This window comes from Ambystoma mexicanum, chromosome 9 (genome assembly GCF_040938575.1).
Source record: "Ambystoma mexicanum isolate Mex_15411 chromosome 9, UKY_AmexF1_1, whole genome shotgun sequence".
NCBI lineage: Eukaryota > Metazoa > Chordata > Amphibia > Caudata > Ambystomatidae > Ambystoma > Ambystoma mexicanum.
In genome coordinates this window covers 803755629-803777606 of record NC_090931.1, presented here as the reverse complement: position 1 = coordinate 803777606, position 21978 = coordinate 803755629, and the positions used below count along the sequence as shown (strand labels likewise).

The 21978-nt window shown below is 45.7% G+C and overlaps 1 protein-coding gene across 5 annotated transcripts in view; it reads right to left on the bottom strand.

Moving 5' to 3' along the window:
* NCKAP1 (NCK associated protein 1) overlaps window positions 1-21978 on the bottom strand; it is a 1877983-nt gene that overhangs the window by 559318 nt on the left and 1296687 nt on the right. For all 5 annotated transcript variants that reach the window (XM_069615779.1, XM_069615776.1, XM_069615777.1 and 2 more), the window contains one exon: window positions 9908-10001. In XM_069615779.1, the coding sequence (XP_069471880.1) occupies window positions 9908-10001 (94 nt within the window). The remainder of the gene's footprint in view (window positions 1-9907; window positions 10002-21978) is intronic.

The window sequence follows — 21978 nt, the reverse complement described above, 5'->3', positions numbered from 1 at the left end:
TTCTTTTCCTAAGACTTGTCGAATAATTCATCAGGGAGGTGTATATATTTCTAGTGACTGTGTTTGAACTTGCTTGACATATTCCTGCCAGTGTATTTTTATAAGTGTGTTTTTAAATAAATAATTATATACTTTTATACCCAAGCTCTGGTCAGTGTTTGCTTGTGCTACTGTATTTTTGTACCTAATGTGTATACTCTATATACTGCCTAACTCTTCATGAGAGAAGTCTGACTGCTCAGCCACTGCTGCCAGGTAAATCTGGGTGGTGCAGGCTGCTACCAATTGGGTTTACTGCCAACACCTGTGGGCTTAAACCTTTTGCAGTGGTCCCTAAGGGAACTGCACAGGTTTCTGCCTAACAGATATTCTTCAAGAAAGCCTATAAATTGTCAAGTGACCTAAAAGTTCTGGCATGCTACCAAAGAAAAAGGCAACTGAGGAAATTGGCTTTGACTTCTCCATAAATACATGCTGACGACGTTGCCTCAGCACAAGATTGAACCAAGACAAGGTCGAGGAGGGAGCTGAACAGCGCTACATGGTGGTTGCAAAACGTTTCATGGTGGGATATTTGAGTAGATGAGGAATATTTGGAAGGAATGTGTCCATTAGAAAGCAATGCTTTTATTCTTGAATGTAGGACATTTTGGAGCAGCAAAGCCAAAGGATATTTAAAGTTATTTGAAATACAAATACTTTCTGCACAAGAAAAAAAATGCTTTCCTTTCTTTAGAAATATAACTTCTACTTTGGAACTAACTTCATTGCTTTCTGCAGTTTCGCTAAAACTGCAGAAATAAAACAATTAGAGGTCATCCTTTCTTTAAACGTACAGCAAAGCAATATTGTAGGCTATATGACATTTAATAAAAACTGTGCAAAGCATATTCAGTAGAGGATAGAGGGGTTGAGGATGAGTTTCAGGCTTTGGCTTGGGTGAAAAGGTATACATGCACAGAAAAGTAGCTGAAGCAAAAGAAACCAAGTGTTGACCAAGCCAACAGTTGTTGGCTTTGTGTAGGTATGTTTTTCTGGTACTACATTACCATAAGATGGCAACAACTGGAAAATTGTGCAACTACCAGGGTATATAAAGGCAGTGCCTGTAAAAGAGTCCACACGTTTGGCTTTGCCAATGCTTCTTTTTTTAACAGGAATTCAATGAAAGTAACAGATGTGAGGACACAAGTTGCTTAAAAATCAAGTGGCTGAAGGTAATCTTGATAAAGTTATTTCTGTTACACCATGAGTTTATTTGAGCAATTAAGTCATTACCCTTCAGAGCTATCTCAAAGAGATCCCAGGAATGTTTTTCTAGGTGTGCAGCTAGTGGGCACAGCCATATGGATTGCCATGGGCAGTCAATGGGTAGGTAAAAGGTAAAACTTGACCCACAAGTTGTGTATCCCTCCTCACATCCAATCTCCCTCCTTTTCCAATAGTTCGGGTTGCATTGCCAAAAGAAATAAACAGAGGTAGCCTTTCCTATGGATAAGCAGAAACCTAGGCCTGACCAATTAAAAAAATGGCTGCATTCGGAAAAACATCTTTACTCTAGATGTGCCCCCTTCAGCCTTCTTTTATCCTCTGTTCTAGGCCCCTCTCGGTACTAACTGCAGTAAATGCAAAGCACACAACACAAAAGACCCAGTAACCATGAAAATTGTGTTTTTCCAGTTTTCACGAAAAAGCAAACTTTTGATCTTTGTGGGGTTTTACCAGTGTGCAGGATCTGGAGGGGGACCCGGACTCTGAGGACATTTTGAATGAAATGTATTAAACAATAATATGAAGGCCTAACTTTCCCTATCTCTGTGGGGTATTTCCTACCTATTTTCCTAAGGTGCTCGTCAGTCGTCTTGGAATGTCCAAAAGAATACATCCTTGGTGCAAAAAAGCGAGCACTACATGACCCTATTACTTATATGAACAGAAATAAGAACAGGTGAGGACTCCCTTCTCCTGTTATTTGCTTCTTGCACTTGTCTTGTGGTTTCAAATGAGTTCCTTCAATAGTCTTTAGCAACTCTTCTGATTAGGTCATGTAGCTATTTCCTCAAGTTGGAATACTTAACTTTCTTTTTAGAACTGTCTTTTTTTTACTTGACCTATCACAAAGGGTATCTTGGCCTTCAGTTCCAGATATTCTTTCTTTCTCAATTCCCACGCTTCAACTTTTGACTTTGGATTTCATTTCCCTTCTTTCCAGGATAAATGTATATCAGCTTTATCATTACTTTTTAGGATCCTCTCGATGGTTTCCTTTCCTTTAGTAAAAATATTAAGATTGGTTGATTAAGCTTTTTCTACTGCCATTCCTCTCCCTTACAGGGAACGTTATTCTTTCTCTCACATTATCACAGTTCAAGTTTAACAAAAAGATCCCCTTTTCTTTCACTTCTTTTTCAGGGGACAATCTTATTCTCTCTCTCACTTGGCCCAGCTCAAACTTTGTAAGTTTGCTTCCACAGTTTTCTCATTGGTACTGAGACAAGTTTTTAGATTCATATAATAGTTTGTTGCCTTCCCGTGCATCTCCCGTGCCCCGTTACCTTGATGTTTATGAGTAGGGACTATCTCTGGGATCATCATGGTTCTTTCTTTGCCTTTGATTCTCCACTGCACCGCCGACGCATCTCTCTCAGTGGCACTGTCGGGCATTCTGCACTCTTCCTCTCGGTTACCCTTTGTTTAAACGGGGAGTCATGCCCCTTGCTGCGGCTTCCCTGGGGGTGGTATTAGTGCTGTTCTAAGGGAAAACTACCCAAGATGACTCTCTCGGGTCCACGCCACCACCAGCTCTCAAGCTCCACATGAGCAAGCTTTGGTCTGGCTCTTGGGTAAGCTGCTCTGTGTTCACTTCGCTGCTTCCCAGCAACTTGGTATCTTCACAGGCTCTACATCCTTCGACGGGTCTACCTCCTCTCAGGTTCATGTTAACAGGAGACGTCTGCTTGTTTGACGTACGTTACTCTCACACTCCTTCTCCTCTTCTTCCTGACAAGTCTTCATCTTTTAATCCACTCGTCCCAGTGAATGGTTCATTTCCAATCAAAGGAACAATTTCTCTTTCTTCAGGATAATAACATCTGTTTGCATCTTCTTCGGCCAAGTTTTGGTGCTTGGCAGTATTTAATAAGTTTGACAGTTCCATGGTATGCCATCATGGTTTCTGGTTCAGGGAGTCCCTTACAGCAATGGGAGTCCTTGTCCCCTAAGGAGGGAGTCTTTCCTGGTAAGGCCCCACTTGCTGCGAAAACTAGGGAGGGTGTTGCGGAGCGGGCTCACCTCCATAGCCTCACAGGGGGACTTTACCATCGGGGAGAAGAGACGAATGCCCTCAATATGTCAAAAACGCATATTATCAGTCAAAACCTAAATGCAAACTTCTACTCATGTTTAATTTGTCTGTAGCTGCTGCCACGTTGCTTTCCTACTGCACTCATCAACCTCCTATCCTCCTCAGACTACAGCCTCGATAACCCTGGTGGTGACAATAGTCTCCAAACAACGAGCAAGTCTCAACACTGGAAGACCACTACAACGGGACCAGTGCAGTATAAAAGGCTGCATACATTATGTCAGGTTTGACCCAAAACAACAAGTGTTAAATCTTAGACAGCATGCTTTGCATTTGCATACGCCAAAGAAATATCACCTGTCCATTAACAAGCCAAGAAACGCTCATTCGAGCGTCCCGCAACGGGTCCTACATAGATCTCCCTTTCGTTGTCTCAGAACGCACGCTGCCATGTTACCATGGGGACTATAGCGTCCTCTACACATGCAACGCTATCGCGCATCAGGGAGGAGGAGCCAAGCGAGGTTGCGGCCACCCGTTATAACGCTTCCGGGTGGCCGCACTCACTGCTTCTGATTTGTTTGAAGTACAGCTAGCTTTATTGTCCTGTTTAGCGTTCACATTCCTTGTAAAACCCTTGACCCGTTTTTGCCTTATTCTTTGTTTATGAACCTGCCTGCACATTGCTGAATCCGGAACGCTTCTTGACCTGTCTCTGCCTCCTGTCTGTTGATACCTTAACTGCCTGCACGTTGCTGAACCCGGCACGTTTTTGACCATCCGTTATTTTACATTTTCTGCATCATTGGTTTTCATATCTCGAAGGACCCAGACGTAATACAGCAAATCCTTTGTCTCACCCCAAGCGATGGGAGCCATCACATCCATACTGCCTTGAGTGAACCTACATTACCCAAACTAAAACGCTCGAACTAGAGACTGGTACCTTGGCGCTCAGGTCGATAGGCGTCCTCGTTTCGTCGGGGTAGTTTATGGACTAGAGACTGCTGATCCCCGTCTACGCGTCCTCGTGTCGTCGGATATTAGGGATAGGCTGGGTTTTGCAGAGTTCCTCGGTAGTGCCTTCACAGCGCTCCCACCTTGGTAAGTCCAATCTTTGTTCCCTCTTTATTCCTTCTTTATGTAATTCCTTCCTGCTGCTCATTCTTGAGCTTGTTTACGTCCTTGCCATTAAGATCTTTTCTGAAATAAGGTTTTCCTTTCTACAGTCCACGGTGTCTGGGTCCATCGACAGCTGGTGCAGTGTTCACATCTTTCAACTAACAGGTTCCTTTGTAGTTTACTTTTGAAAATACAAAGGCATACATTGGTAGGAAGAACTCAACGACTACTCCTCGAGTTCCTCTATCAGGCTACCTGCTCAAGATTCGAAGAACTTGACACATTACATATGCACCCAAAACTATTAAGAGTTTAGCCTTTGGGAAGCTGTATATTCGACTGCTTGTAGCTCTTGCCTTTCTATCCCCCTGGCCCCCCCAAGGATGTCGGCCTAAATGACATTTCTTGTGTGGGTCTGTGGTCGTGTTTTCTTCTAATGAGTTCCTTAAAGCATGCTAGGTCACAAGTAAGAGAAACATCCTCTTGCCTAGGGTCTTTTTTAGTTTCAAAGGACAATGCTGTGTTGACTGGATGGTTACAACTGCAGCAATCATTATTTCTCAACATTTGGGTCATTTCTTGAAAGACATGTTTTGGGCTATAGCTATGAAAAAGTGAAAATGTAAGTCCTTTCTTGTATCAACTTTTCCTGCAGAATTTCTGATTCTTCAGTTTGTCACCACAAAGGTGTTCTAGCTGCATTCCTACTAGAAGATTGTTCTGCTGTCACAGATGTTCCTGCTCTTGCTTTAAGTTATTTTGAATTTTATGTTTTTTTTATTATCCAGTTTTTTTCGCGTAGGTAATGGACTAACTCCATTGTTCTTTTTGGCCCTTGTTGTCCCTTTCAATTTATTATATTAATTAAAGGGGACTATGTGGCATCTGGACACTGAAAAGGTTAACCCCCAAAGAAAGGAAATTAGGGTTAGACCAGCTCGGCTCTAGCTTGACAAAAAAGGGCAAATATCTGTCAACTGTCTCTCCTAGTTTTAGGATAGATATGCATAATCTGCCAACGAGAATCAGTCTGCACCAGTTACCACAGAGGTTTTTTTGCTTTTTTCTCTACGGCCCTTTGAGACTTCAATTCAGGGCATAGGTCTTTCCATGCTGCTCTTGTATGTTTAATTAAATTACAACGCTACATCCACCAACAATCTCCTTTAACATGCACTTATGCAACTGTACTCACTCAGACATTTAAAGGCCTACAGAGGCAAATTATTGCAATGCAACCTGAGTTTGTAAACCCTTCTTCACACGGCACTACCTCTGCCTGCCCCTACCTACTCCCTGATTACAAGTCTCTACCAGCACTTGCCCCCGCCCAAATCCTCGCTGTGCTCCACAGACCCTACACACATGAACTGCACTGCTATCTGCCTCGAGTGTGAAATACCTAGCCCATGCTGAACTTCTACTGCTCAAACGCCTGAGTCTCAGACCACGCTATATCCATCCGCATGCTTGCTAGCCCAAGGCCTACAGCTCCATTGACATTGTGTATGCGTGATATCCCATCGTTACGACATTACTATGTTCTGACTGTCACGTGTACCAAGAATCTGATTATTTTCGTTGCTATCTGTAAACTTCATTGTTATTTGCAACCGCCAACCTTGCAATTCTCACAGATATCCTTACATGCTAATCTGAATTCTACGTTATTGCTACACATGATTTTTGCACGTGTGCTAATTTTCACTGATATCTTGATCTGCTAAACTGAACTCTGCATTATTGCTACTTGCCAATTCTTGTATGTGTGCTAATCTTTCACGAAATTGCATGATCCACATAAAACCATCATGATAAATACAGCACACCCATTCCCCTCCAACATCCCCCCTACCCACTTTCTACCCTCTTTTTTCACCAAATGTAATACGTTTTCGACCCATCCAACTTCGACCAGAACTACATGCCCAAGGTCCACCAAGACCAGTAACCAACTACTAGGTCTCCGTTCCAGACTCCCATTCACCACGGCCCAGGCCCACTCACACACCCCTCTGCCCACAGGCACACCCAAACTCAAAAACACACTAGCGTCACCTAGACCACCCATGGTACCTACCAACTCGACAACATCTGGAGCAGTTAACACCTATGCCAAAATAGCCCAGACTCCCAAAAAACTTCTATGTGCACTATTAACGCCAGATCAATCCTGGCACATGCCACCGAAATCAATGAACCATCTCCTCATACACCTCTTCATCCCCACTGCCACCATCAACATCCAGAAACCTAGCCCTCTCCCTCCAGCCCTGGCTAGAAGTGCAAAAAACATCACCAAAGAAAGGATTCTACCCCATCTCTGCACCCTCACCACCAACCCCCCTAAAACCTCAGACCCATCGGTACTAGCAGACTTCTACAAATCCACCATCACCACCAATTAGACATTAGTGCCCCTCTCCAGAAGAACAAAGCCAAAAATGTGAAACACGGCAACACTTGGTTCTCCGAATTAAAAGAACTCTGCGCCCAGAAACGTAAAGCCCTGAATAACTGGCAGAACACACCTACCAGTGCCACGCTATCTTCATACAAAAAACTTGCCTCACAATATAAAAAAGCCATAGTTGCAGCCAAATCGGCATCTTATAACGACAGACTCAAAAACGTCAGCTCTGAATCCAAAGAGCGCTTCGCAATCTACAAAGAACTGTCCACACCAGCCATTAGACATAGTCAAAGATCAAAAATGGTGCAACACAATACAAACTGCCCTTCTAAACAAAATTGATCTCTTACAAAAGAAAATTCAGGAGCACCATAACAATATGACAGCTTATTAAACGTACCACCAGCTCAGGCCAAGCAAACTCCTCAAAACTAGAGCCAGTGGCCACTAAAGACCCAATAACGCCCTTCAAATTCAGGGAAGTTACAGAACTAGAAGTAATTGAGATAGTGAACAAAATCAGGCCCTCCAACTGCAAAAGAGATGCCTGCCCAGCCAAACTAGTCAAAGACTGTGCAGAAACCTTTGCCCCATTTCTCAAGTTCGTCGTCAACGCCTCCTTCAATTCCAACACTGTTCCAGACAGCTTAAAAGAAGCATGGGTGCGCCCACTTCGGAAGAAAAAAAAAAAAACACCTTGGACCCTGAAATTGCTAATAATTATAGGCCTATTACCACTGTCCCTTTCCTGCTCAAGATACTGGACAAAGTTGCCTATACGCAAATCCAGCGCTATTTAGAAGCATACCACATTCTAGGCAAAAGACAGTCAGGATTCCGACCAGGACACGGGACCGAGTCTGCCCTACACGACCTTAAAATACAACTCACGGACATCATGGACAAAGGCAAACCGGCACATCTCCTCCTGGATCTGTCCACTGTCTTTGATCTTGTCAACCATGATATCCAAGGAATGCATCTAAAAAATGAGGCACACTTCTCACCTGAAGCTATCGCCTGGGTGGCCTCCTTCCTAAATGGTAGACTCGTGAAAGTCTTCTCAGACTCCGCCTCTGCCTCCCCCACCACCATCCACTGCGGTGTCCCGCAGGGCTCTTGCACTGCCCCCACGCTTTACATTATTTTGACCCTCCTGCTCTTCAACGATCTGGACTGTCGTAACATAGCAAATACCAATTACGCTGACGACACGCAAGTACTATTCCCCCTATCTGGTACCTACAAACAAGACGCTGCAGCCCTAACCAAAATCTACGCAGCTATCCAGACCTGGATGGCTGCCAATGGCCTCTGCTTAAACGGGGATAAAACAGAGATCCTCTTAGTAGATACTAAGAAAACGCTTAATAAGCTTCCACTTCAATACAAAAACTTTACCGTTGACAACTCCACAGTCTCACAGTCTCAACAGCTGTAAAAGCCCTAGGAGTGTACCTTGACTCCTCACTATCCATGTCCCGCCAGGTCAATGCGGTAGCCTCATCTACCGCACTCACCACCAAGATGATCAATGCGGTCAAGTCCTTCCTCTCTGCGAAAAACTGCCTATCCATTGCCAGAGCAACAGTAAGCACCAAACTGGATTACTGCAATGCATTATTCCTGGGCACCTCTGCAAAAAACATCAAAAAACTCCCAGTCACACAAAATAATGCTTTCAGGGCAGCTCTGAGCATTCCCAAAAGGGAACACATCACTCAAGCCAGGAAAAATGCCCATTAGCTGCCGGTAAAATAACGCATACTCTTCAAATCACTGGCCATCAAACTCACGTGCCTCTCGTCCGATGCCCCTCCCTACCAATCAGAGAGAATCACACTCAACTCGTCAAAAGACCCACTAGATCACACTTGTCCAACCTGATCCAAGTACCCATCTTCAAAAGAACCAAAGCAGGAGGCTCCAGCTTTCAATACCTGGCTCCAAAAAACTGGAATGCACTGCCCACTACTCTTAGAAATTAAAAATCCTACACTACCTTCTGTAAAATGTTGAAAACTATACTGTTCTGTTAGACCTCACTATCCTGCAGAAATACGCTGTTCAAATGTAACCTAAGCAACAGCCTAACTCATGTATGCTACCACTGTCTCCTTCTACTGCACCTGTCCACTTACTGCTCACCTTGTCTTTTGAACTGTTCCTAAACTAAGTATTCTGTAACAGCGCCACGATGCCCCAGGGCCGCTGCACGCTTTATAAATACAAACCAATAAAAATAATTTACAAAATAACCCTCCTTTCTTTACATCATGGCATATGCAGGAGGTGCAAGATTTACTGTGCGGATGAACACCTCAATTTTGTAGTGCAGCAACTGTACCAGTTCTGCAATGACATACATCACCTTCTTAGCACCAAGGAAAATACACCTGCAGAGTTACACCAACCTGAACAAATATGGCTACTTCTGCGATCCTGTTGGAAAATTAATATCAGCTTCGTCACCCACAATTTTTTCCATCTTTGGAGTGAAATCCATAGCAGGTGGGAAGGGCTAGACTGTACCAGGGCTGAACAAGTGCTGGGCTGAAAGGAGCCAGTGGATGCCAGCATCCATGTCAGCAGGTCTGCCTTTAATTACTAGGTCTTGCTAAGGACATGTTCCTGTACAAGCAGCTAGGATCTCAAATTAATGTATTGGAAATGAGGGAAGGAGCTAAGATGGATGTTACCAGTATGTTGTCATTTACAGATATGAACCTAATGCAAGTTTTACAATTTTCTTAGTCCGTTCTTCAATGGTGCCAAGGTTCAACAGAGTAATTACAAAAATAATAAACAAATGCTGCCAGTTGTTTGTACTTGTACCACAGAAGAAAGGGAGGACTAACTATTTAGGTGAAGGTCTTGTGTTCTCACCTTAATTCATAGATGAAAGCATGTGTCAATTATAATTACAATATTACAGAATAAAAGCTTATTGTGTACTCATGGGAGTGAAAGATAAAAATCAAAGTAGGAATTATATTTATTAAATTACATTTTGTTTAGAAACCGCAGGAAAAAATGTTTAGTTCATGTCAATAAACACAGACACTCACATGTTAATTTTTTAAACAGCGCCACCATCTGCTCAGGTTTATCAAAGCTGGTTCTCATTTGCATGAGTACATCCACATTCTCCACCACCAGTTTCTAAAAACAAGAAGATTTTGTGTGAACATGTTAACTGTAATCTAAAAACAAAATTATAAACATATGTGCAAGATTCTTACTTCTTCTAACCAAAGCTATCTATCGTTAATGTAGCAACATTATCCAAGGATGTATGTACCTTCATTGCAGTCCTAACACCTTTTTTTATTAACTTGTATCAGAATAGAAAGCTGGAAATCTAGGGCAGTACGACCAAAGAGGCTCCCAATGCAATAGCCCACCAAGATAACTGTAGGAATATTGATGCCAGATAAAAAAATTCATGCTCTTCATTACCACCAGCCTTAGGGCCTCATCACGAGTTGGGCTGTAGCCCTTAAATGCAGTAGTAAATGTATTACCGCCGCATTTAAGGGCTGGCCCTATCACGAGTTGGGCGCTAAATCGGCTGTTTTACCTCCAGCTTTTTTCTGTATTATTTTGCTGTATTAGCCCGCAGTATTGGCACTGAAAATTCCCCATTGGATCCAATGGACCCAATCAGGAATGGGGATTTACTGTTAAGGGCCAACCCGTGATCCAGTGGTAATACCACCAGACTGATCGGTGCTAGGGCTATTACAGTTGGTGGTATTACAGCCGGGAATACAGCCCAACTCGTGATGAGGCCCTTAGTCTTCAAGCCTGTGGGCCTCATCACGAGTTGGGCTGTAGCCCTTAAATGCGGTGGTAATGGTATTACCGCAGCATTTAAGGGCTGGCCCTATCAAGAGTTGGGTGCTAAATCGGCTGTTTTACCTCCAGCTTTTTTCTGGAGGTGACAATCCCTGTTTTCAGCGGTATTACAGCCGGCTGTATTAGCCCACAGTATTAGCACAGAAAATTCCCCATTGGATCCAATGGACCCAATCAGGAATGGGGATTTACCGTTAAGGCCCAACCCGTGATCCGGTGGGAATACCACCTTACCGGTCGGTGCAAGGACTATTACAGTCGGCAGTATTACAGCCGGGAATACAGCCCAACTTGTGATGAGGCCCTGGGTCTAAAAGACAGACCACAGAAAACATATCAAAACCAGTCTCTAGTCATTTACCTATCTATCATCAAAGGGTTCCACCTGGGATCAAGATGGAAGCCAAGACTGGATGCCAGTATTTACTATATTTTAATGTTTGTTAACCCATAATAAGGGTTTGAATATACAGTTGGGTCTTTCAAAAGTTTGAATTGCTCATGGTTTGGCTAATTCAAAATACAAATGGAATATTCCCAAAGAAAACAGATGTCTGGATAGTTTTATCCTTGATAGGTTTAGGTCCTTTTCACCTGGGAAACCTTCCAATGCCAATGCCTCTTCTGCGAGATGCTAATAACTAGCCTTTACTGGAATTAGGAGTCAAATGTTTCTGTTCAAAACAGATCCAGAAGGGTTACCCTCACACTCTGCTGGCTTTGCAGACTTTAGTGAAGCCTGAACCATCCTTCTTGGGCCGCAAAGTACATCGCAAACCATGCAAACACCATGAAGTAATCCATTTGATCTGTCTGCCACTGTAATGCAACACTCACTACTAATGTTAATGCAGAAGACACATTTCCCTTAAAGCGAAAGCTTTGCATTTCCCCTTGGGGGGGGTTTCGGTCCATTTACGATAACTTTTAGGCTATCGAAATAGGGAAGGGGTGCCAATATTGCTTTGCGGGGTCCCAGAAGGGTTGGACACAGGGCCTACTCTCCAAGTTTGGCCTAATCCACTGAGTTGGTGGGGATGCAGAGAGTCCAGAACAAGGATTGTCCAGAGACGGGCTCTGAGATTGTGCCCACTATGTTACAAGGACCAAGATGGTCCACTCTTCTAGGATGGCTTCCCCATAGATCCCTCATGGGAAATGTTCTTCATGGGAACTTTCCTTGAGCAGAATAGCTGGCTCTCATGGCAAACAGGTTCTCCAAAGGTTGACGTGACTTCTAGGCAAATCTCCCACTCGTTGGTGACTGATTCCTGCCTGTTCAGGGCATCTACCAACCCATTCTCTGTGCCCACCAGACAGCCATAGAGATAGCGATTTTGTTCTCTACCGCCCATAACTAAAGCCGTATGCCACCCCCATGCATTGGGGCAATGACCAGAGACAACCTCACTTTTTTGAGGTAGTGCATGGCCACTGTGTTGTCTGTTAAGACCAGGACATTCTTCCCCAAATGGGATGGCACAAATGCTGTCTGAGCTTGTCTGACGGCTCACAGCTCCAACACATTGATGTGCACTGTCCCTTTACATAGGACCAACGCCTGCCCACCTGCAGATCCCTGTAGTGAGCGTTCCATCCTTTCATTGACGCTTCCATGACAACCTGGGATTACGTCCATGGTGTCCAGAATGATTCCCCTGCTATCAAATTCTCCTTGTTCGACCACTGGACAGGTCATTGGCCACTGTCCTCGAGACAATGAGGACATCCAACATGTCGCCGGAACACTGCAACCATTGACCGTGAAACAGCCACTGCAGGGAGCGCATCCTCAGCCTGCCTTTGACCCGAAAAAAATCACAGGAAGCCATGAGACCCAGGAGGTGGTACCCTATGTGAGTTCTGGAGCAGCATTAACATCTGCTGAATGCAGGTGACACTTTCGTCGGGGCAAGGGGAACGCCTTCCCTACCCGCATGTCCAGGACTGATCCAATGAACTGGAGCCTTTTTGCTGGCAATGTGCAGGACCTCTGGAAATACAGAGAGCAGACTAAGCTGTGAAGCAGCAAGCAAGTGTCCTTGAAGTGCCTCAACATTTACTCTGGTGAGCAGACCCAGATGATTGTTGTCCAAGTATGGGAAAAGACTCTTCACTCCCAACCCCCTTCTCCTGAGGTGGGCCACCACCGCTGCCATCAGCTTGGTGAACATCCTGGTTTCGGAGGTCATCTCAAAGAGAAGCACACTGAACTAAAAGTGTGAATTCCAGAAAACGAATCTCAGGAGCCTACAGTGCTTCTGGGGGATTGGAACGCGGAAGTTGGTGCCTGGAGTTCCATCAACACAAAACAGTCCTAGCTCTGAAGAGATTAGAGGATCTTTCATAATATCACCATCCTGAATTTGTCCTTCCTCATAAACATGTTCAAGCCCCTGACGTGCAGGATGGGCAGACTCGTCCTTCCCCTTCTTGGGCTATAAAAAGTAACGAGAATACCATCCCATCACCCTCTCCGGGAACGGGACGTCCTTCTCTGCTCCCTTGGCCAACTCAACCCTGAGCTCTGGGTCCGAGGCAGGGAGCATGGGGAGGTCTGCTTGGAAGCTTGCAAAGGAACAGTAGATATTGACCCCGATCAAGCAACTGTAGGACCTAGGCTTTGGAGGGGATATCCTGCCTCTTGCTGCAGTGCTCAGAGACCCTCCCACCAACAGGAGGAAACAAAGACTTTAAGGTGGGTGCCACCTCTGGTGTTGAAGTAAACACTGTCTGACTTCTTGATGACCCCCACCCCTGCCATGACAAAAAAACATCTTCTGTGTTTGGTTACCCTGAGACAACTGCGCCTTTCTCACAAAGGGGGTGTAGCAGTGGAAGCCCCTTGCTCTTGATCCCTAGGCGAAGGAGGAAGATGGGGTAGACTGTTGGACCGTCAGTCCTAAAGACTTGGCTGTTAGCTTTGATTCCTTGATCCTTTCTTAGGACTCGTCTGCTTTGGTGCCAAAGAGATGCTCCTCATCGAAGGTCATGAACAAAAGTTTCAATTGCACATTTGTGAAAAACCCAGATCGAAGGTACGAGGCTCTTTGGAGAACCATTGATGTTCGCATGGATCACTGAACGCAATTTGCTGCTTCTAATCCGTCCTTGAGGGCCTAACAGTCTGCCACCTTACCATAATTTGCAATGTCCAGGAAGCCATCTCTGATCTCTTCCTCTGGCAAATGAGCTGCCTCCAACACAGAGTTCCACAGAATATGTGAGTACTTAGCTCGAAAACACAAGGTGTTAACCACTATCAGCCCCATGCTTCCAGACACAAAAATCTTCTTGGCGTTGGTTCTCTTCTACAATCTATCTGTTGGAAGGGTCAATGAAAACAGTGTCGAGTTGAATTGATAGCAGCTGCCTACACCACCAAACCCTCTGCACTTGGGTCCACCGAAATAAAGGCTCAAACACCCTGTGCAGGCTTATATTTTTTACTAAGCTCCTTATTAAAAGACGCCATCTAGCAAGGGTGCTACTACAGAGTCATAATCGTCTGTGCAATGGCTGGATTAAATGGGAGAGCGGTTTCCAGCTGAGGACCCCAATCTAGGATGTCACCGCTAATTCATACTGTGCCAATGGGGTTTGAAGGTGCCCCGAGACCTAGAGCCTCCATCACTTACAACAATTCTTTGAAATTGTTGAAATTGTGTGTTACGGTGTGTGTGTGTGTATAGGGTGCCTCCTGCTGCATCACATTGTCAGGGGACGACTCGAGTCTGCTCCTGTCATGGAGCCCCGATGCAAGCTCTACAAGCTCTGCTTGGTCTATCAAAAAATCTGGAACAGGGTTGTGTCCTGCTGCAGAGAGCAGCTCATAGCCAAAGGGGATTGCGTCACCATCTTTCTGAAAGACAGACAGCATCAATTTAAAAAACTCTGTCCTCAACTCTGGGAAGTAACTAAAGGATTGTGGAGTGGTCCGGACAAAAGCTGCAGTCAATGTCGACGCACTGGCACCCCCCATTTTAGTGATCAAACTCGATGCACTGACATTGACCAACATCGTGGGGGCCGAGCTTGATTGTGTGCAACCCCACTATCACCTTACTGGCTCCTACACATGCATTAATTGGGAACACCACCAACGGCGACTAGGCTGAAGCCATATCGGTCGAAGTATTGGTGAAAAGGTCAACCATTTATTGCTTTAATTCCTCACACTCCTCTCTAGACACCCACTTGGACAGGTACGACGTTTCCAGCTCGGTCAATCAGCCGCTATTGTCCCACCTAGTTGATTTATCTTTTATAAAGCGCTTAATATCGTTGACCAGTCTTTGAGCATGGGACCGAAATTCGAACCTGTCTTGCTCTGCGCTGTCTTGCTTCCAAGGCAAACACGTTGTCTGTGAGCTATCCTAGGAATGCCTCATTTTCTTTATTTGGAGGTGGGGAATGGAGTCCTGTCTCAGCCAACCCCCAGAACATCTGGAAAAACATGTTTTGGCATGGAACCCTGCTCGCTGGTCACTCATAAATTTAAGGAAACAACAAAATACAAGCCAGAAATATAAAAACATGGTCAAAATGAACATATTACTTACAGTACCTTCAGTAATATTTTTGACCAATGCAATCTTTAGTTTAGTTTATTATTTGATAATGCGCTCCAAACCAAGGGGTAGCCGGGCGCAGCAGTTAGAAGAATACTTAAGCTTAGGTTGCATACATACAGAGAATACATACAGAAGATGCATTATGTGAGTTATTAACATATATACTATACAAATATACATGAGATACAAAATGCGAATCCCTCTCATTAGTCTGGTGTTGGAAGAATCAAAGTGGTTATGCGCAATGATAGGACCGGGTTCAGTCAGTTAGTTGTTGTTAATACAGAGCCAACTTTTCACATTGCATCTGAATCTAGAGTAGAGTAGATTAGCTCTCAATGCCGTAGGGAGTGCGTTCCAGGCACAGGCAGCTCTAACAGGGAAGCTTGCTCCACCCGCTTTGGTTAGTCTAAATCTGGGATTTTCAAGTAGGGAGTGGTTAGAGGCTCTAGTGTGGTGAGTAGATTTTCTGGTCAGTCTAGCCGATATGTATGGGGGCGCAGTGTTGTTCAGTTCTTTATGTGTAAGAGATATTGTTTTAAGGAGAACTCTGTCCCTGATTTTTAACCAATGATTGTCTTTCCTGATGTTAGATATGTGTGCTCTACGGGGCATGACCAGGGCTGCTCTAAGAGCATTATTCTGCAATATTTGCAATTTGTTTGTGACAGTTTTATTAGCGCCCGCATATAGGGCATTACAGTAATCCAATTTGGACATTACTAGGGCATTGGCTAGTCTGATACAATTGGTTTTAGACAAGTAAGGTCTGTAGGCTCTGATTAATTTGCAGGTGTAGGAAGCCAGGGAATTGACTTGTTTTTTAAGAGATAAAGTGGAGTCGAGGTAGAAACCTAGTGTTTTTACCTCAGTTGCCACTTTGATTACATTACCGTCTATATTGAAGGCGCAAATGTTGGGGCTGAGTTTTGTGAGGTTAGAGTCAGAACCCAGGATCAGTATCTCTGTTTTATCGTCATTCAGGCAGAGGCCGTGAGAGGCCATCCATGCCTGAATGATGAGATAAATCTTGTTTACTAGAGCTGTGTCTTCAACAAAGTTGCCAGATAGTGGTATGAGGATCTGCGTATCGTCCGCATAGTTGGTGTAGGTTACCTCCAATCTGTCAAGTTTGTCGAAGAGTGGCTTAGTGAAGATAATGTACATTGTGGGTGAGACACATGAACCTTGTGGGACGCCACAGGTAATATGTATTGGGTCCGCTGAGGCTAATGGGGAGAACACTCATCGTACGGTTGGCTAGGAAGGATTGTACCCAGGCTATAGCGTCACTTGAGAAATGGGCGGCAGACACTAGATGGTTGCATAACACTGCGCGGTCCACTAGGTCAAAGGCCGCCGATAAGTCAAGGAGGAGGAGCATAGGTGTTTTACCTTTATCCTTCAACTCGTCGATTTGTGTCTTAAGGTCGATTAGGGCCGATTCAGTACCATGTACTGGTCTGAAGCCAGATTGGCATGATCCTAGTAGTTGGTTTGTCTCCAGATAATTTTGGATCTGGAGGTAGGCTACTATGTCGATGATTTTAAGGAGAAATGGGACCGTGGTAATGGGCCTATAATTGGTCGGGATGGCTGGGTCAAGGGTCTGTTTTTTAAGGAGAGGCAGAACCCAAATTCTTTGAGGTTGGTGGGTACGGTACTAAATCTGAAGGAGGAATTTATTAATTTAGATATGAAGAGCGCTAGGTCTCTGGCTGCATCCTTAATAAATTGTGCTGGGCAGCTGTCACGTTGGCAGTTGGAAGGTTTCAGGGATAATATCACCTTTTCGGTTTCCAGTATGGATATGTTGGAAAATCTGAATGGTTTGCAGTTACTTTGAGTGACTGTTCTATGTGTATCTGCCATGTGGGAGGTATGGGTTCCAGTGGAATTCAGGGATGCTTTCTTTTTTGAAATTTTAGTTTGTAGGGTAGTGATTTTATTAGCGAAGGCATTTTGGATGCTGGTGCACCATCGTTTGTCCTTGGGGACATTATCTATGGGTGTGATTGGGTTTTCCATTTCCCGGAGGATGGAGAAGAGTTCTTTGGAGTTAGAGTTGGCTTTACTAGTTCTCTCATTAAATGTCTCATTAAATTTCTCCAGCACATTTCGCTTAACAGTGGTCACACTTTGCATTTCCTACTGTCATGCAGTTTCTGAAAGTGTTAATCAACACCTTTCTCAAAATACTTTGCTGTTCGTCTTAGGGCTTGAACCTGGTTGTTAAATTTTTTTTAGGGGCTCCTTTTGAGCCTGTGCATTTTTGCCCCCTAAGCCTCTCACTATTTAAGATGGTTTCCCAGATGGCTATCACTTCAGCATGCTGTGTAAATATACTATGGCACTTGGGACAAATCCACTTAATTGTGCCAAGCATTACTTCCTGTACTCTGTGGCAGGGAGAGCTCTCTGGGTTGAAGGTATGCATTAGAAAAACACATTACTTATCTTTTATTATGTTCTTTCTGATGGAAACCATCTTCCCACAGATTATTTATCATGCTTCTGCTTTCCCCTCAGATGTAAAGAATATAGTGACTACTCACTACGATTGTTGTAATCTTTCATGCAAGTTCTACTGGCTTTGGCCTCTCATGGAGCGTGGGAAACTTGGTGGAACAGAGGGTATGGCCACCTCCAAATACCAGCTTTTTTGCAAATAATACAGTGACCCAGACTGGCTTAAGCCACACCAGCACCCTCTGGCAGACATTTAATGATTCTTTCATTTAATCTCCATCTGATGAAAATTATAAACAAATCAGGAAGCAAAAAGAAGAAGTTACTCTCTTACCTGGTAACGTTCTTTCGATGGGATGGTCCGACGACGTATTCCATATCTATGACAGTAATCACCACAGCTGTGCTGCTTCGGAAAATATTTCGGCGTCTGCGTCCTGCGTCAATGACATCGATACGCTGTTCTCGAGGGCCTCCGTCGAGCCAACGTCACCGGATGTTATAAGTAGGACGCACGACGCCCGTAGCCTCAGTTGTAGTTTTTTCCCCAGAACGTGTGGCACCAATCTTCTGCCAGTAAGACCACAGAAAGCCTTGCGGAAACGTAAGCTGCAATCGCATAAGAAATTCAGTAGTGGGGCAGGTAGGGAGGGAGCGATATGGAATACGTCGTCGGACCATCCCATCGAAAGAACGTTACCCGGTAAGAGAGTAACTTGTTCTTCGAGGGGATTGGGTCCTCCGAAGTATTCCATATCTATGACAGACTCCCAAAGCAGTACCAACGTATGGAGGAGGGAAAAAGAATTTAGAATAGGGAAATTTAGAATGCCCAATCAAATTGCAGAGTAAAGGACCACCTTGCCAAAGGCCAGATCCTGCCCATGGATAGAATCTAGGGAGTAGTGTCGTACAAAAGTATGGACCGAAGCCCAATTGGCTGCTTCACAGATGTTTCGAATAGGAACACCCCTCTGCAGGGCAGTAGAGGCAGCCATACCCCTAGTAGAATAGGCCCGTAAGCCTACCGGAGGGTCCTTACCCCCCAAGCGGTAACATTCAGAAATTGCCAAAATAATCCATCTAGACTAAGTCTGCTTAGTAACAGCTTGTCCCAAACACCATCCAGCGTAACCAATAAAGAGTTGATCGTCCACTCTGACCCGGGACATGCTTGAAATGTAGAAACTTAAAGCTCTCCTGGGATCCAACCTCTGGAGCCTCTCCTCGTCCTTACCAGGATGCGGAGGAGGATAGAACGCCGGAAGAACGACCTTCTGGCTTAAATTAAATTCCGATCCAACTTTCGGAAGAAAAGGAGGACGGACTCCAAGGACAACCCTGTCCTTATGAAATACAGTGAAGGGTGGCTTAACAGAAAGTGCCTGCAACTCACTTACTCTGCGAGCGGAAGTGACCGCAACTAAAAATACAGTTTTAAGAGTCAACAGTCTCAAAGGAGAAGAGTGCAAAGGCTCAAAGGTGAGCACCCATTAGAAACTTGAGAACAAGGTTCAAATCCCAACCGGGCACCTGCAAAGGTGACGGAGGGAATGCATTAGTGAGCCCTTTCAAAAATTGAGAAATTAAAGGAATTTTAAAGTAAGAACATTTCAGACGAGCGCTTAAAGATCGACAGCGCCGCCAGGTAACCTTTAATGGTACCCACTTGCAGTCCCTTGTGGGCTAAAGAAAGCAAAACTGACAGAACCACAGGAATGTCACATGAAAAAGGATCCACATTCTTAACCCTACACCAGTCGCAGAACTTTCTCCAATGGCAACGGTACAGGGACTTTGTTGCCCGCTGTCTGGCCGAAAGCAACACCTCCATCACGTCTTCAGGGAGGTTCCAATCCTTATACCTCGATCTTTCAGGATCAAAGCGTGAAGGTTGAAGGATCTGACCTCTGGTTGGAGAACCTGACCCCCCTCCCGTGAGAGCAGATCGTCTCGGTAGGGAAGACGACGTGGAGGGCAGATGCACAAGTCGAGAAGGTCTGGGTACCACGTCCTCCGGGCCCAAGCTGGAGCAATGAGGATCATCCGGGAACCGAACCTCCGTAACCTCTGCAGCACTTGCGGGATGACGGGGACTGGAGGAAACGCGTACAGCAGTGGGAATGACCACTCCACCACGAACGCCTCTCCTAAGACTCCTCTTGGAGAAAATTCCCGCAAGCAGAACCTTTCGCACTTCCGGTTGACACTAGAGGCGAAGGATCCACTTGAGAGGTCCCCCAAAGGGTGAAAATCTCCAGGAGAATCTCCTGAGCCAACTCCCACTCGTGAGAGATTGCTTCTGCCTGCTCAGAGCGTCCGCCGTCTCATTTTCATCTCCGGTCAGATGAACTGCCGAGATTGAAATTTCCTGCTGGATGGCCCAGAACCAGCGCTGTATCGCCTCCCTGCACAGAGGAAGTGACTCTGCCCACCCCCCTTTTTGTTGAGGTAGTGCATGGCCACTGTGTTGTCCGTCTGAATCAGGACATTCTTTCCTTGCACAGTCGGCAGAAAAGCCTTCAGGGCAAGCCTGACGGCCCTCAGCTCCAACAGATTGATATGGAGTCTGGACTCCGACGGAGACCAACGACCGCTGACTGTCAACTCGTTGGCATGAGCTCCCTGTCCCATGAGGGATGCGTCCGTCACTATCGTCACCTCCGTCCAGGGTAGCCAAAACGGGGCCCCCTTCATCAGATTGCCTTCGTCGGCCCACCACAGAAGGTCCTGGGCGACCGAGGGCGGCACCTGAACAGGGTCCAACAACCTGCCGGAGGACTGTGACCGCTGCAACTTGAGAGCCCATTGCAGAGATCTCATCCCAACCTGGCCTCTGGCACCAGAAGAATACAGGATGCCATGAGGCCGAGCAACCTCAAGAACTCTAATAACGCCGGGAGACATGTACAAACTTGTGCACCATTTGCTGAATGTGATGAGCCCTCACCTGGGGAGGAAAACACTGCCCCCGGGACGTGTCGGGCACTGCTCCGATGTACTGGAGCCGCTGAGTTGGCATCAAGTGAGACTTCTTTAAATTGAGGGAGAAGCCCAGGAAGGGAGTGGCAGGTGACGGACAGATGATCCAGGCCTTGCTTGGGACCAATCGTTCAGGTAGGGTAGACGTGAATCCCCCCTTTTCCTGAGATACGCTGCCACCACCACCATGAGCTTGGTGAAGACCCTCGGGGCAGAGGTTAATCCGAACGGCAGGACCCGAAACTGAAAGTGCGAGTTGACAACCGCGAACCTCAGGTACTTCTTGTGCTTGGGATGGATCGGCACATGAAAATAAGCATCCTTGAGGTCTAGAGACACCAACCAGTCCTGAAGTTGAAGGGCCCGGAGAACTTGAGAAAGAGTAAACATCTTGAACTTGTCCTTCCTGAGGAGCTTGTTCAAACCGTGCAAGTCCATGATGGGTCTCAATCCCCCGTCTTTCTTTGAAATAAAAAAATAAGGGGAATACCATCCCTTGTTCCTCTCCGCTACAGGCACCAGTTCTATGGCGCCTTTCTCCAGCAGAGATTGTATTTCCTGCGCAAGGAGCAGATCCGTACTCTTCAAAGAGATATTCCCTGGTGGATTGTCGTGAGGCCTCTGACGGAAAGGAAGACAGTAGCTGTGGGCTATGATCTCCAGAACCCACACATCTGAAGTAATTGCACGCCACTCTACAAGATGCTGTGCCAGCCTTCCCCCAACCGGCGAACCATGGGACATGGCCTCATGACTGAGCTGAAGCGGCTGCAGCAGTGCCTGAGGGCAAAGAGGCAACTGCCCGAGCGGCCTTGGCACCTCGAGTACCCTGTTTTCCACCTCTGGTACTCCTACGGTTGCCCCTTTGACTTGCAGCTCCTCTCGATTTACTAAAGGATGAGTAATACCGAAAGTAACCTGCCCTCCATTACTGTCCCCTAGGATGAAAAGGCAGAGGTTGGCGAACTGCAGCGCCCAACGTCTTCGCTGCAGCTTTGGAGGTCTGCAACCTCTCAAGGCTCTCGCCAGCCTTGCTGCCAAAAAGATGTTCACCATCAAAGGGCATGTTGGGGAGCCGTGCTTGCATCAACCACGCAAACCTGAGTATTACGGTGCTCGCCGCCATGGACCGGCTAACGCAATCAACCATGTCCAGACCCGACTGAACGGATTCACACATGGCATCCTTGCCATCCTGCACGATAGCAAGAAAACCATCCCGTTCCTCCCCTTCGGGAATATGATCAGCCGCTAAG